This window comes from Somniosus microcephalus, unplaced genomic scaffold (genome assembly GCF_052327205.1).
Source record: "Somniosus microcephalus isolate GS21.2 unplaced genomic scaffold, FLI_Smic_1.0 unresolved_chr1, whole genome shotgun sequence".
Taxonomy (NCBI): domain Eukaryota; kingdom Metazoa; phylum Chordata; class Chondrichthyes; order Squaliformes; family Somniosidae; genus Somniosus; species Somniosus microcephalus.
The window spans coordinates 144,207,125-144,221,800 of NW_028225179.1; the positions used below are offsets into that span (position 1 = coordinate 144,207,125).

Consider the following 14,676-nt stretch of genomic DNA (forward strand, 5'->3'; position numbering starts at 1 on the left):
CCTGAATTTAAATAAAGGAAACTATGATGGTATGAGGCAAGAGTTGGGTAGGGTTGATTGGGGAATGTCACTCAAAGGGTTGACGGTGGATAGGCAATGGCAAACATTCAAAGATCGCATGAATGAACTACAGAATCTGTTCATCCCAGTTTGGCATAAAAATAAAACAAAAAAGGTGACCCAACCGTGGCTAACAAGGGAAATTAGGGATAGCATACGATCCAAGGAGAGGACATATAAATTGGCCAGAAAAAGCAGTAAACCTGAGGTTTGGGAGCAGTTTAGGATTCAGCAAAGGAGGACAAAGGGATTAATTAAGAGGGGGAAAATAGAGTATGAGAGTAAGCTTGCAGGGGACATAAAAAGTGACTGTAAAAGCTTTTATAGATATGTGAAGAGAAAAAGATTGGTGAAGTCAAGCGTAGGTCCCTTGCAGTCAGAATCGGGGGAATTTATAATGGGGAACAAAGAAATGGCAGACCAATTAAATACATACTTTGGTTCTGTCTTTACAAAGGAGGACACAAATAACCTCCCAGAGATGTCGGGGAACATAGGGTCTAATGAGAGGGAGGAACTGAAAGAAATCAGTATTTGTAGGGAAATGGTGTTAGGGAAATTGATGGGATTGAAGGCCGATAAATCCCCAGGGCCTGATAATCTACATCCTAGGGTACTTAAGGAAGTGGCCCCAGAAATAGTAGATGCATTGCTGGTCATCTTCCAAAATTCGATAGACTCTGGAACAGTACCCATGGATTGGAGGGTAGCTAATGTTACCCCACTATTCAAAAAAGGTGGTAGAGAGAAATCATAGACTGGTAAGCCTGACATCGGTAGTGGGAAAATGCTAGAGTCCATTATAAAAGATGTAATAGCAGAACACTTGGAAAACAGTGACAGGATCGGACAAAGTCAACATGGATTTACAAAAGGTAAATCGTGCTTGACTAATCTACTGGAATTTTTTGAGGATGTAACTGGTAAAATTGATAAGGGAGAACCAGTGGATGTGGTGTATTTGGATTTTCAGAAGGCTTTCGATAAGGTCCCGCATAAGAGATTAGCGTGTAAAGTTAAGGCACATGGGATTGGGGGCAAGGTATTGACTTGGATAGAGAACTGGTTGGCAGACAGAAAGCAAAGAGTTGGAATAAACGGGTCTTTTTCCGAGTGGCATGCAGTGACTAGTGGGGTACCACAGGGATCGGTCCTGGGACCCCAGCTATTCACAATATATATTAATGATCTAGACGAGTGAACTAGATGTAATATCTCCAAGTTTGCAGACGACACAAAGCTGGGTGGGAGTGTGTGCTGTAAGGAGGATGCCGAGAAACTCCAGTATGATTTGGACAGGTTGGGTGATTGGACAGAAGCATTGCAGATGCAATATAATGTGGATAAATGCGAGGTTATCCACTTTGGTGTCAAAAACAGGAAGGCAGATTATTATCTGAATGGCAATAGATTGGGAGAAGGGGAAGTGCAACGAGACCTGGGTGTCCTTGTGCACCAGTCGCTGAAGGTAAGCATGCAGGTGCAGCAGGCGGTTAAGAAGGCAAATGATATGTTGGCCTTTGTAGCGAGAGGGTTCGAGTACAGGAACAAGTATGTCTTGATGCAGTTGTACAGGGCCTTGGTGAGACCACACCTGGAGTATTGTGTACAGTTTTGGTCGCCTTATCTGAGGAAAGATGTTCTTGCCATGGAGGGAGTGCAGCGAAGATTCACCAGACTGATACCTGGGATGGCAGGACTGATGTATGAGGAGAGATTGGGTCGATTGGCCTTATACTCTCTGGAGTTTAGAAGAATGAGAGGGGATCTCATTGAAACATATAAAATACTAACAGGACTAGATAGACTGGATGCAGGAAGGATGTTCCCGATGGCCGGGAAGTCCAGAACCAGGGGTCACAGTCTAAGGATAAGGGGTAAGCCATTTAGGACAGAGATGAGGAGGAATTTCTTCACCCAGAGAGTGGTGAACCTGTGGAATTCTCTACCACAGAAGGCAGTAGAGGCCAATTCATTAAATATATTCAAGAAGGAGTTAGATATATTTCTTAAGGCTAAAGGGATCAAGGGATATGGAGAGAAGGCAGGGACCGGGTACTGAATTTGGATGATCAGCCATGATCGCATTGAATGGCGGAGCAGGCTCGAGGGGCCGAATGGCCTACTCCTATCTTCTATGTTTCTATGTCACGTGTCCTAATATCTCCTTATGTGGCTCGGTGTCAAATGTTATTTGATAATTGCTCCTGTGAAATGCCTTGGGGCGTTTTACTACGTTAAAGGCGCTATATAAGTGCAATTTGTTGTTGTTGTTGTTGATAAAGTGACGCTGCATGGGCAGAAGTAAACACGTTTGATACAGAATCAGCCTGGCAGTCACCACACCATGAGCTGTCTTTATACTGGGAGTAGTAAGAAGCTGGGGTTGTGGATGGCAATCACTGAAGAAACTTGCCGAATTAGGCTTCTCTTTTTTTCTTAAACCGTATCTTCCTGATAGCCGGCCTATGCAAATCTGACGAGCTTGCACTGGGGTCGGCACAGACTGCATGAGGCCATTCATAGAGCTTGTGGCCCTAGCACCTCACTTAACCCAGTATAAAAGCAACTTCACATTGAGCCCCGAGTCCATGATCACAGGTATTGAATGCAGTGCTTTGCAGTCAGAGGCAGGGCCTCCTGGGCCTCTCTCTGGCCACCTGTTCCGCCCTCTGCCCTCCTGTTGCTCTCTCCTCCCTGCCCTCCCCTTCCTCCCTCTGCCCTCCCCTTCCTCCCTCTGCCCTCCTTTTCCTCTCCTCCCTCTCCCGTTCCTCTCCTCCCTCCACCCCCCCTCTCCACCCTCCCCCTCTCTCCATCCACCCCCCCTCTTCCCCACTCTCCACTCCACCCTCTCCCTCCCTCCTCCCTCTCCCCCCCTCCTCCCTCCCTCTCTCCCCCCCCTCCTCCCTCCCTCTCTCTCCCCCCCTCCTCCCTCCCTTCCTCCCTCCCTCTCTCTCCCCCCCCTCCTCCCTCCCTCTCTCTCCCCCCCTCCTCCCTCCCTCTCTCTCCTCCCTCTCTCCCCCCCCCCTCCCTCCCCCCCCCCTCCCTCCCTCTCCCCCCTCCCTCCCTCTCCCCCCTCCCTCTCCCCCCTCCCTCCCTCTCCCCCCTCCTCCCCCTCCCTCTCCACCCTCCCTCCCCCCCCTCCCTCTCCACCCTCCCCCCCCTCCCTCTCCACCCTCCCCCCCTCCCTCTCCACCCTCCCCCCCCCCTCTCCACCCTACCTCCCCCCCCTCTCCACCCTACCTCCCCCCCCTCTCCACCCTACCTCTCCACCCTACCTCCCCCCCCTCTCCACCCTCCCCCCCCTCCCTCTCCACCCTACCCTCCCTCCCCCCCCTCCCTCTCCACCCCCCTCCCTCTCCACCCTCCACCCCCCTCCCTCTCCACCCCCCTCCCCCCTCTCCACCCTCCTCCTCCCTCTCCTCTCCCCCTCCCTCTCTCCCCCCCCTCGGGCCTAAATGCAAACAAGCCTCAGCAATACTGCGGATCCTGTAAACCGTGCAGTAGCTACAGAGGGTCGGCTTTCCAACATGCCCGTTCTGGCTAAAAAGCAGCGCTGGGCGAAAGCGGCTTACCAAACTATTCTCACTCCGCCCCCACCCCCATTGAATCACTTTAATTTGCCCCCAGTGCAAAGGTCACTGTTCGTTACGTTGTCGGGTTTTTTTTATTAATACAGTTGTTGCTCTTCGTCAAACGGACCGGCAGGCAAGGCGCGTGACAAGGAACGAATGCAAGCGTGCGGGAAATTACAGGAAGAGCAGCACCAGCGGGAAATCCAACGTCTCAGTAAACGGCTGCGGGAGCTGGAAAGGGACAAGAACCTTCTTGTGGTAAGAGGCGCCCGTAATTCAAAGGCCAATCGCGCGGCTGAATTAGTGGGTCCCTAAATAGCCCAGATAGTGGAACACGTGGCCGCACAATCACACGGATCAGGAGAAACCTCTTTACCCAGAGAGTGGTGAGAATGTGGAACTCGCTACCACAGGGCGCGGTTGAGGCGAATAGCACAAATGCATTTAACATAAGAAGTTGGTGCAGGAGTAGGCCATACGGCCCCTCGGGCCTGCTCCGCCATTCAATAGGATCATGGCTGATCCGAACCTAGACTCATGTCCACTTCCCTGCCCGCTCCCCGTAACCCCTAATTCCCTTATCAGCTAGGAAACTGTCTATCTCCGTTTTAAATTTATTTAATGTCGCAGCTTCCACAGCTCTCTGGGGTAGCAAATTCCATAGATTTACTACCCTCTGAGTGAAGAAGTTTCTCCTCATCTCAGTTTTGAAAGGGCAGCCCCTTATTCTAAGATTATGCCCCCTAGTTCTAGTCTCACCCATCAGTGGAAATATCCTCCCCACATCCACCCGATCAAGCCCCCTCACAATCTTATATGTTTCGATAAGATCGCCTCTCATTCTTCTGAACTCCAATGAGTAGAGTCCCAACCTACTCAACCTTTCCTCATAAGTCAACCCCTTCATCTCCGGAATCAACCGAGTGAACCTTCTCTGAACTGCCTCGAGAGCAAGTATATCTTTTCTTAAATATGGAAACCAAAACTGTACGCAGTATTCCAGGTGTGGCCTCACCAGTACCCTGTATAACTGCAGCAAGACCTCCCTGTTTTTATACTCCATCCCCCTTGCAATAAAAGCCAAGATTCCATTGGCCTTCCTGACCACCTGCTGTACCTGCATACTAACCTTCTGTGTTTCATGCACCAGGACCCCCAGATCCCTTTGTACTGTCGCACTTTGCAGTTTCTTTCCATTTAGATAATAACTTGCTCTTTGATTTTTTCTGCCAAAGTGCATAACCTCACATTTTCCAACATGTAAGGGGAAGCTGGATAAACACGAGGGAAAAAGGGACAGAAGGTTATGCAGATGGGGTGAGATGAAGTCGGGTGGGAGGAGGCTCATGTGGAGGATAAACACCGGCATGGACCAGTTGGACCGAATGGCCTGTTTCTGTGCTGTAATTTCTATGTAATGATAAAAAGGAGAAACAAAGTGCTGGAAATGCACAGCATCTACAAGAGAAAAGACAGGTGTAGGTTCTTGACCAGAAGATCAGAGACCCTATGCCTGATCCGGGTAACAAACTTGTTATGTAAATTTCTGTTACCATTAATGTTTCAATCGCTGGTGCTTTGCACGGGCCAGCAGAGTCTCTGCTCTAAGCAACGTTATGCTGTGAGCACTCGGGGGTTACGGTGTAAACGGGCTTTTTATTTAATATGATTGCCGTGTTGGTGACAGAACCAAAAATCAAAGTTGCTTTATCAACAGGTAGTGAATGTGGTAGCATTCTTGATTCTAAATCGCCCCACTTCTCTTAGCAATGTTGGACCCCATTAGTAACACATGGGCATCCCCAGCACTGCTAAATGAAGGATGTTTGTCATATGATGTTATTCCCACATTCGTACGAGCCTGCCCACCAATGCCTCAGAAATGTTAATGGATGGCTAAAGGGACCCAACGTAATCAGATCCTGGTCTCTCCCCACCACCAACCGAGCCTCCAACTCCCATCCCCGAGCCTCCAACCACCCCCCCCCCCCCCGCCCGAACCGAGTCTTCACCTCCCATCCCCGAGCCTTCAAGCCCCCACCACACACCCCGCCCCAAGCCTCACCCTCCTGGCCCGCCCCGCCCCCGGGGAGCCTTCTCTCTGTCGAAGTCAGAGGAGCGTGATAGTGGGCGGGGTGTAAAACCGCCACACCACCTGATCCCATGGGATTCCTGCCTGGCGAGTTAAGTTAAAATTACACCCCCCACCCATCATGCCCCTACCACAGACCCAGCCAAGGTCAGTGAACTCGGCACAGATCGATCCTGGGGGGACCGCCTGGTTTCTACGGCATAAATGAAGAAGAAGCTGAATTCTGGCAGCCTCTGGAGAAACGTGACCCGTGTGTGTTTCTTTGTTTGGCAGGCTACACTGAGACAGGAAGGGCTGCTCAGCCAGTTCAAGAAAAGCCGAGCTGCAGCTATCCACTCCACAGCTGCCCTGTCTGACGAAGAGGAGCTGGCCAGACCCTTACCACACGCCCAGGCTTCAAAGGCCGGAAGCAAGGCCTACAGTAAAGGTAACTAAGGATTCAAAATCTCCTGAAATACAAATTACAAAACGCTGTAAACACTCAGCATGTCATTTATCCCTCAACCAATGCCACTAAAATAGATTAACTGGTCATTTATCTCATTGCTGTTTATGGGATCTCACAATAAATTGGCTGCCACGTTGTCTACAAAAGAACAGTGGCTACACTTCAAAAGTAATTAATTGGCTGTAAAGCGTCCTGTGGCTGTGAAAGGCGCCATAGAAATGCAAGTTCGTTTATGGAGTTAGGTCGCAGATCAGCCGTGATCTCATTGAATGGCGGAACAGGCTCAAGGGGCTGAATGGCCTCCTGCTTCTAAGTTCTTTCTTTCAAAGCCCGCTGCGAGGCTCGAACCCACTACTCTCTGACTCAAGAGTGTTAAGTCCGAGCCAAGCCGACAGCTTTTCCTGTCGTGCTTAACACCCGCGAAAGTCAGGCAAGCTGTAAGTGGCAGGAAGATGCTCTTCTCACGACATCCAGTAACGAACGGTGGCCCAGTAACAAATGGTGGCCCAGTAACGGTGGCCAGCTACTGCCCTTGAAGTGACGTATGGAACCGTTATTGGAATTCTGTATGAATTTTGAATTGGCTGGCTGGTTGTCGGTGCTCGAGTTAGTGGTTCACCCTCCGCCCCGCCCCCTGCCTTTCCCAATTAACAGCAAGGAAGGAATATTACGCCTTTTAAATCTGCAGTCGCCCCATGATAAAGGTAGTGAAGAAGTTATCTGAAGCCTTTGCTCACCTACCTGGCAGCGGCGGCGAGCAGCTGTCTCCACAGCTCGTCAGACAGTCTGGTACAAAGCTATGCCGTCTGCTGCAAAGACTCCTCCTACAGTTAGTGCCCGCGGAGGGCTGGCACAGCCAGTAACGGTCAGTTCCAGCCTGCTGCTATAGTGTTGGTGTACCATCTGCCAACAAGATGCAGGGCCTTCAGCAGAGGAACGTGATCAAAATTAGCCAGCAGGCCTAGAACCTACAAAAAAAAGGGAGCGATGCAATGGCCTCGCTTCTGTAACCGTAGCTTTCCCTTTCGGATGAGACATTAAACCGAGGCCCTGTCTGCTCGTCGAGGTGAACGTAAAAGATCCCGCGGCACTGTTTCAAAGAAGAGCAGGGGGAGTTCTCCCCGGTGTCCTGGCCAATATTTATCCCTCAACCAACATCACTGAAAAACAGATAATCTGGTCATTATCACATTGCTGTCTGTGGGAGCTTGCTGTGCGCAAATTGGCTGCCGCGTTTCCCTACATTACAACAGTGACCACACTTCAAGTGCTTCATTGGCTGTAAAGCACTTTGGGGCGTCCTGAGGTCGTGAAAGGCGCTATATAAATGCAAGTTCTTTCTTTTCCAGATTCCCTCGCTGAGGTGCTCAACGAACTGCAGGTCTTGAGTGCGGCCGTGACTGGAGACCAAGAGGAGAGAGACACGACCGAGGAAGAGGAGACCGAGTAGAAGCAGAAAGTCCAAACCACCAGTCTTCCTCGCAGATCACTGCTCAAGTGGACGGATCGTAGGCCTCCATTTAATCTCCGATGATTCGCTGCTTAATTATAAGAACACCATGGAGGATAAGAAAGGGGCCATTAAAGCTCATCCCTCCAGTGAGCTCTCTGAAACAATTGTTCTTACCATCACATTGCTCTCTCAAAGCCGTACTATTTTGTAGGTCTGTTGTAGGATTCACGTCACAGGCTGTGCAGACCCAGTCCGCTGTCTGTGGGCGAGAGCTGCTTTTTATTGCATAGTACAGCGATCATTTGTTGCCAGTTATCTCTCTCTCGTCCTTCCTCGGCTCCTGAAGGTGCCGACTTCTTACTGGAGTACAGTTGCATGGACACCTTCCATTACATTACTCAAGTGACCATCCTTCATGGGTGAGCCCAGACGGTGAGTTTCGGCAGGCTATTCAGCTATATTTGGCGCTGGGGCGGGGCCACACCTACTTTCACCCTTATACTCAAAGATGCTTTTCAGCAGGAGACACCGGATAGCCGTCAGGAGTGAGAACCACAACTGGTTATTTTCTTTTCCCTCCCCTCCGTAGTCCATTCATAGCCCCTCATCTCACATAGCCCAGGCCCTGAATCAAATGAGGCCTGTACAGCTCATAACTCTACCATAACCAGCAGTACCTTTAAATTCTAAATCTGTACTCTCTCTGGTTTAGCAGCACAGAAATTTAAATCAATTTACCACCCCCCGCCCCCAGTTTCTCAACACACTATCCCCATTGCACCCGATTGGGACTGTCAGCAAACTGGTAGAGGGACGGGAAGATGAGTGCATATACACTTCTGTTTAAGGAAGTGCAAAAGATCAGGGCCTAGAAATTCACTAGCCTTAGCGCCGCTTTTGAGGCGCTAGAGGGACTAGCGCCAGAGTTATGGCCAGTTGAAAAATTCCCTGGGGCCCTAAAGCGGCGTTGCACCGGTAGCGCTGCGCCGGCACCGATGACGTCATCGGTGTGCGCAGCGTCCCGGTTGCCATGCCGACGGGCCCCAGCGCCGAAATTCAGTTGCGGCCGCCTCGCCCGTGGCAGCCGCAACTAAGACTCTGGCAACAGAGTCCAACATGTGTTTGCGCCGGCGCATTAAAGGCCCCGCGGCGGCCGGCCGCTTTCCCGCCGGCCGCCTGCCCGCAGCTCCCTCCCCGGACTTCTCCCCCCTCCCCGGAACAGATGCAAGCCCGGCACTTGTCCGAGGTGCCGGGCTCATTTTTAAACAGATTTGCGCGGGCCGCGGCCGGGTGCAGGCAGCTCCTCCTTAACGGAAGGAGGAGGCCTGCACTTCCCCAGCCTGCCGCACCGCATCGGGTGCGGCACCGCCGGAATAGCGGCGCTAAACGGCAGTTAGCGCCCTTTTCCAGGCGCTAAGACCCTTCAGTAGCGCCGGCAGCCGTTCGGGCGCGGCGCTACTGAATTTTTGGCGCGCGCAGGGGGACTTAGCGCCGGCACTAACTTCCGGCGCTAAAGCCCTGGCTAAGCCAAAACCCAATTTCTAGGCCCAGGGAACAAACTCCCCCCTTGCCAAAGTGCAGACTCATTTTCCTTTAAGCCAACAGATGTGTAGGAATTAAACTTTAACAAAGTTAAAACTATCAAGAGCCTTTTTGTCAGACAGACTTTACAGTGGCTTAACTGAAATGTTCAACAGTCGCACTATCGCACACAGAAATTGCCTCAAGTTCCTCTATTTTACCATTGTAAACTGTACATAGTTTATATTTATTTTTTGACCAAAAGAAATGTTTTCTAACAATAAAGGGATGAATGACATCATTGATATTTTTTTAATTCGCTGTTTCACCCATCAGGCAGGGCTCAGTTTTAAGCAAAATGAGCTTATTGTGTCTTTACACTGACAAACCCAAGTGAAGGGCACGACACGATATCCAGATATTTAACAGAATAAAAAAGGAGAAAATGACAAAAATCACTGACCATGTTTGGTAACGCCAGCCCAGGGTTTTTAAACTACATCGGAGGGAGGGTAGGTTTCTGGTGTCAGCCGTGGCTCAGTGGACAGCACTCTCACCTCGTGGTCGTGGGTTCAAGTCTCTCTCCAGAGACTTGAGCACGTAATCTAGGCGGACACTCCCAGTGCAGTACTGAGGGAGTGCTGCACTGGCAGAGGTGCCGTCTTTCAGATGAGACGTTCAACCGAGGCTCTGTCTGCTCTCTCAGGTGGAGGCAAAAGATCCCACAGCCACTATTTCGAAGAAGAGCAGGGGGAGTTCTCCCCGGTTTCCTGGCCAATACTTATCCCTCAACCAACATCACGAAAACAGATTATCTGATCATGTCTCATTGCTGTTTGTGGGAGCTTGCTGTGTGAAAATTGGGTGCCGTGTTTCGTACATTAGCGCCGTGACTACACTTCAAAAGTGCTTCATTGGCTGTAAAGCGCATTAGGACATCCCGAGGCTGTGAAAGGTGCTATATAAATGTAAATCTTCCTTGTGAGCATTCCACAGCTGTGAAAGAATGAATTAGAACAGCAGGCAGGGGGATGAGTCTTGGTTTCAGTACAAAGGGGTGCAGGCAGGAGCATTTTAGTGTAAAATGTACCTTGGGAGGAACAAGTTGAGCAATGACCACTGAATTATAAAAATGGGGTGAGCAAATTGCTCGTCAGATAACAGGCTCTTGTATCCTGTGCCGCAGTAGGAGAGAGGCATTAGAAGACATTCCCCAGATTATAGAATAAACAGAAAATGCTGGACACACTCAGCAGGTTAGGCAGCATCTGTGGAGAGAGAAACAGAGTTAACGTTTCAGGTCGATGCCCTTTCATCATAACCCCAGATATATACCTGGGAGTGCAGTCTCCAGCCACAACACTTGAGCACATTGCACCCAGCAGAACGGATTGCTGTCTCCAGCCACATTCAGAAGCCAGTGGCTCCTGAGCCCGACTACAAGTGAGGGCTCTGTTGAACATGCAAGGAGATGCATTGGAATGAAGTGTTCAAGGACTTAAAAAAAAAACGCTTACACAGCAAACAGCTTGCACTGTGATCACAGAGCAATTATTGAGACGGCCGGGTGATGGGACTAACGACCACAGTGCATTCCCATCAACGCTGGCAAAAAAAGATAAAGGATGGGCGGAATATTCCGAGACAAGGTGGAGCGGGATAGGGGGCTGGCATAAACCCACGAGCCATACACCCACAACCTTCCAATAAGTCGGCTGCTGCACGCCAAGCAACGCCAGTGGCAGGAGGCTGGAGACTGCTCTCCTCTTCCAAAGGACTCTCTCTGGGTACAATCCCATGGGAGCCAGCAGCCATCCGGGACCCGAACCAGGTTGCTGTCCTTCACACACGAGCCCAAGTGATTGTTGGCACAAGACACCAGATGGAATTTTTCTTTAATAAAAAACAAATTAATTTTTTTTAACTCTTACTTACCAAATTGGCAGGTTAGTGTCCAAATTTCAAACACGCACTAAGCTTCTGTTTTCTGAATAGGAATCTTTTGAAAAAGGTAGCTTTCAAGCAATCAAAACAAATAAAAATTTATTCGGTACTTAGCCTCGCAGAAACATGATTATCAGCAAGTTATACAAAATCATTAGAAACTCATTTTTGTTTTGATGGTTGACTGCACCGCAACAGTCCATCTGTTCCACAGGATGTTCAGGATTTTCAAATCCAGAGAGATGCCACAGCAACATTTTTGCTACATAAAAAGAAGACAAACTTGCACTACACAACAGTGACGACACTTCAAAGGTACTTTGTTGGCTGTAAAGCGCTTCAGGACATCCTAAGGTTGTGAAAGGTGCTATATAAATGCTAGCCTTTATATATTACAGTGAAACCTGTATAAATGGACACTCCCAAAAAACGAGATGCCTGCAAAAAACAGGCACTTACGGAGAGACCCGAATGACTGGCATGGGAAACTATACATGAGGCACTCTGAAATCGCAGACACTCACAAATTACAAACTACGGACAGCCTTCAATGCACCAAGCCCTTTTACAACTTAAAACACGGGAGGTGCAGGTGAGCGAGAGGCGGCAGCGGGTTTTGTGAAAGAAACGGCTCTAGTGGAATGGGCAGCTCTTTACCCAGCATCCATAGAAGCAGAGAAACCGCTCTGTCGCTGGGATTGAACACTCGCACGGCTCCAGTCCAGGGTCAGAGCGGTTTCTCTGCGCTATGGATGCTGAGTAAAGAGCTCCCAATTCTACTGAAATTTTTTATTTTTTTTACAGCACATACAATGTCCAGTTTGAAAATAAGGACAGCTGCAAAATAAAGGACAGCTAATACCAGTCCCCAAGGTGTCCGTAATTTACAGATTTCACTATATATATCCTTTTAATGGAAAAAAGGACTCCATGACCGACTATAGGGAATGAAAACAATGCATTAAGTTTCATTTTTTTAATTACATTATGGATTTACAGCTTTAATAAAATTCCTACACCTGGTTTTAAAACAGTCAGCGCCTCTTCTTGCCTCTGACTGGCTGCGTTGCTGCTGCTGCCGTGGAACTCCGCTTTCTGCCTTTCCCCTCTGGCTTGCTGTCGACCACCCCTTCCCCATCCCCGTCCCCGTCCAGCCGGTATCTCGCCAGGTCCACCGTCTGCTGGAGAATCCCCGTCAGGATGAATTCGGCGTTCACCACGGGGATGCCGGCGTGCCGGGCCGCTTTGCACTTGGGGAGGTCGTCCAGGCACGAAATCACCAGGGTTTTCTCCTGTTGCATTCAAATCCAAACACGGGGGTTAGAATCACAAACCCGTTATTATCGAGAGAAACACACCACCCCAAAGGAAAAGCAAGAAAGGACTTGTACTTATACAACGACTTTTACAACCTCAGGAGGCCCCAAAGCGCCTCACAGCCAATGAATTAGTGTGGTCGCTGCTCCGACCACAACCCCCCATGAGATGAATGATCAGTTAATCTCTTTTGGTGGCGAAGGATGAGAGGGATGGATTTTGACCAGTGCACCAGGGGAAAGTCTCCTGCTCTTCTGTGAATAGTTCCACGGGACCTTTTTTAAAAATCAGACGGGGCCTCGGATTGACACCCGATCCAACAGGTGGCACCTCAGACAGTGCAGTGCTCCCTCAGTACTGCACTGGAGCGTCAGTCTAGATTGTACGCTCCAGTCTCTGGAGCGGGTCTCGAATCCACGACCTTCTGACCCAGAGGCGACAGTGCTACCGAGTCACGGAGAGAAGAATCCCCGTCACAATGAATTTCCACATTCACTATTGAGCATTTATCCTCTCTCCTCCCTCGAAGGTGATGATTCTTACTGGGGTACATTGCCGACAGCCCTCTGGTGGCTGTTCTTCATTTGTGAGCCTCCTGATTGCCAGCAGACTATCCTAATGCTAGGGGGGCCATTACAGCGCAGGCTGATCCTCTCCTCACCAGAAGCCTTGCACTTTCCAGCAGGATACATCGAATAGTATCAGGAGCAGGAAAAACCCGGTTCATCTTTTTCCCCTCTCTGTAGCCCACAGGTGCCGAGACCAACCCTTGTATCCCATAGTCATGTCCCTATCGCTACTCTGCCCGACAGCAGCTAAGTGCGTCAGCTGCGGCGCAATCTGTAGCACACTTGCCTGCGAGTCAGCCGGTTGTAGGGACTTGAGCGCAAATTCCAGGCTGACCCTCCCCAGTGCGGTTCTGAGCGAGTCGGAGGTGCCGTCATTCGGACGAGACGTTAAAAGCCAAGGCCCCATCTGCCTTCAATTGGACGCAGAAAATCCCATGGCACTATTTCAAAGAAGAGCAGGGGAGTTCTCCCCGGTGTCCTGGGACCAATATTTATCCCCTCAACCAACATCACTAAAACAGATTATTTGGTTATCACGTTGCTATTTGTGAGACCTTGTTGGCTGCTGCGTTTCCTACGTTACAACAACGACTACTCTTCAAAAATAGTACTTCATTGGCTGTAAAGCCCTTTGGGGCGTACTGAGGTCGTGAAAGACGCAATAGAATGATGCCGCACAGAAAGAGGCCAATCGGCCCATCGTGCCTGTGCTGGCTCTTTGAAAGAGCTCTCCAATGAGTCCACTCTTACCTCATAGCCCTGCAAATTAATATAAATAGAAATGTAATTCTGTTAATTTATAAATATATAAATGCAACTTCTTTACAAGTCCCTCCTTGTCCTTTACATGTCCGCAGCCACAATACTCCAGTCTTCACTGACAATAGGCACGGCGAGTCTCACCTTGTACGCTCTCGGCATCTTGGGCAGTACGGTCGCTCCGCTGCACTGGACGATGCTTTCCATCTGGCTGGGCTCGGGCAGCACCCCGGACGTCACGTGCACCCGGTAATTCTGATGGTGGGTCAGAAACAAATGAATCGCCGTTTTCCCCCCCTCAAATTGCAACACGTACATGCAGCTTTTAGTATCTAATGAAGTTGCCATGAGGTTTAAAAGTTAGCGTTACTGGAGGATGGTAATTCCACCCCCCGCCACCCCACTTCCCTTCTACCTGGTGGGAGAAATCTGCCCTGCGTCAGCTTTGGCTCATTGGCATCACTCTTGCCCCCCAGTTAAATACATTGGTTAGGCCACAGTTGGAGCACTGCGTTCAGTTTTGGGCACCTTATTAAAAGGATATTAAAGCAAGTTGGAGGTTCAGTGTAGATTCACCACAGTGACACCAGGGATGGGAAACTATAGTTACATTGAATGTACAGCCCAGAAACAGGGCCATTCGGCATTTATGCTCCACACGAGCCTCCTCCCACCCTTCCTCATCTCACCCCACCAGCATAACCACCTGTTCCTTTCTCCCTCGTGTGGTTATCTTCCCTCTCCCGCGGCCTGGGTTACGGTAACCCTCTCCTGGATGACTGGGCAGTGCTGCCACTTACCTGTAGCAGTGGCTGCTCCTTGGCTTTCTGCAGAGACTCGGCCAGCTTGAAGTTGAACTTCTGCTCTTGGTCGCTGTCTTCTACTAAGAAACTGCTGGTGGACAGGAAACAGCTGCTCTTCTCACACTTTTCCAGCAT

At 49.9% G+C, this 14,676-nt stretch overlaps 2 protein-coding genes across 2 annotated transcripts in view; one reads left to right on the plus strand and one right to left on the minus strand.

Annotated features, from left to right (window-relative positions):
- The window catches only part of cchcr1 (coiled-coil alpha-helical rod protein 1), a 35,628-nt gene extending 26,181 nt beyond the window's left edge, over positions 1-9,447 (plus strand). The window contains 4 exon segments of the mRNA XM_085975049.1: positions 3,740-3,771; positions 3,774-3,893; positions 6,001-6,154; positions 7,525-9,447. Coding sequence (XP_085831175.1) covers positions 3,740-3,771; positions 3,774-3,893; positions 6,001-6,154; positions 7,525-7,625 — 407 coding nt within the window. The 3' untranslated portion in view covers positions 7,626-9,447.
- A 1,728-nt stretch (positions 9,448-11,175) lies between these two features.
- LOC147096178 (uncharacterized) overlaps positions 11,176-14,676 on the minus strand; it is a 66,935-nt gene continuing 63,434 nt past the window's right edge. The window contains 3 exon segments of the mRNA XM_085975048.1: positions 11,176-12,385; positions 13,883-13,993; positions 14,539-14,664. Of these exon segments, the coding sequence (XP_085831174.1) occupies positions 12,128-12,385; positions 13,883-13,993; positions 14,539-14,664 (495 nt within the window). The 3' untranslated portion in view covers positions 11,176-12,127.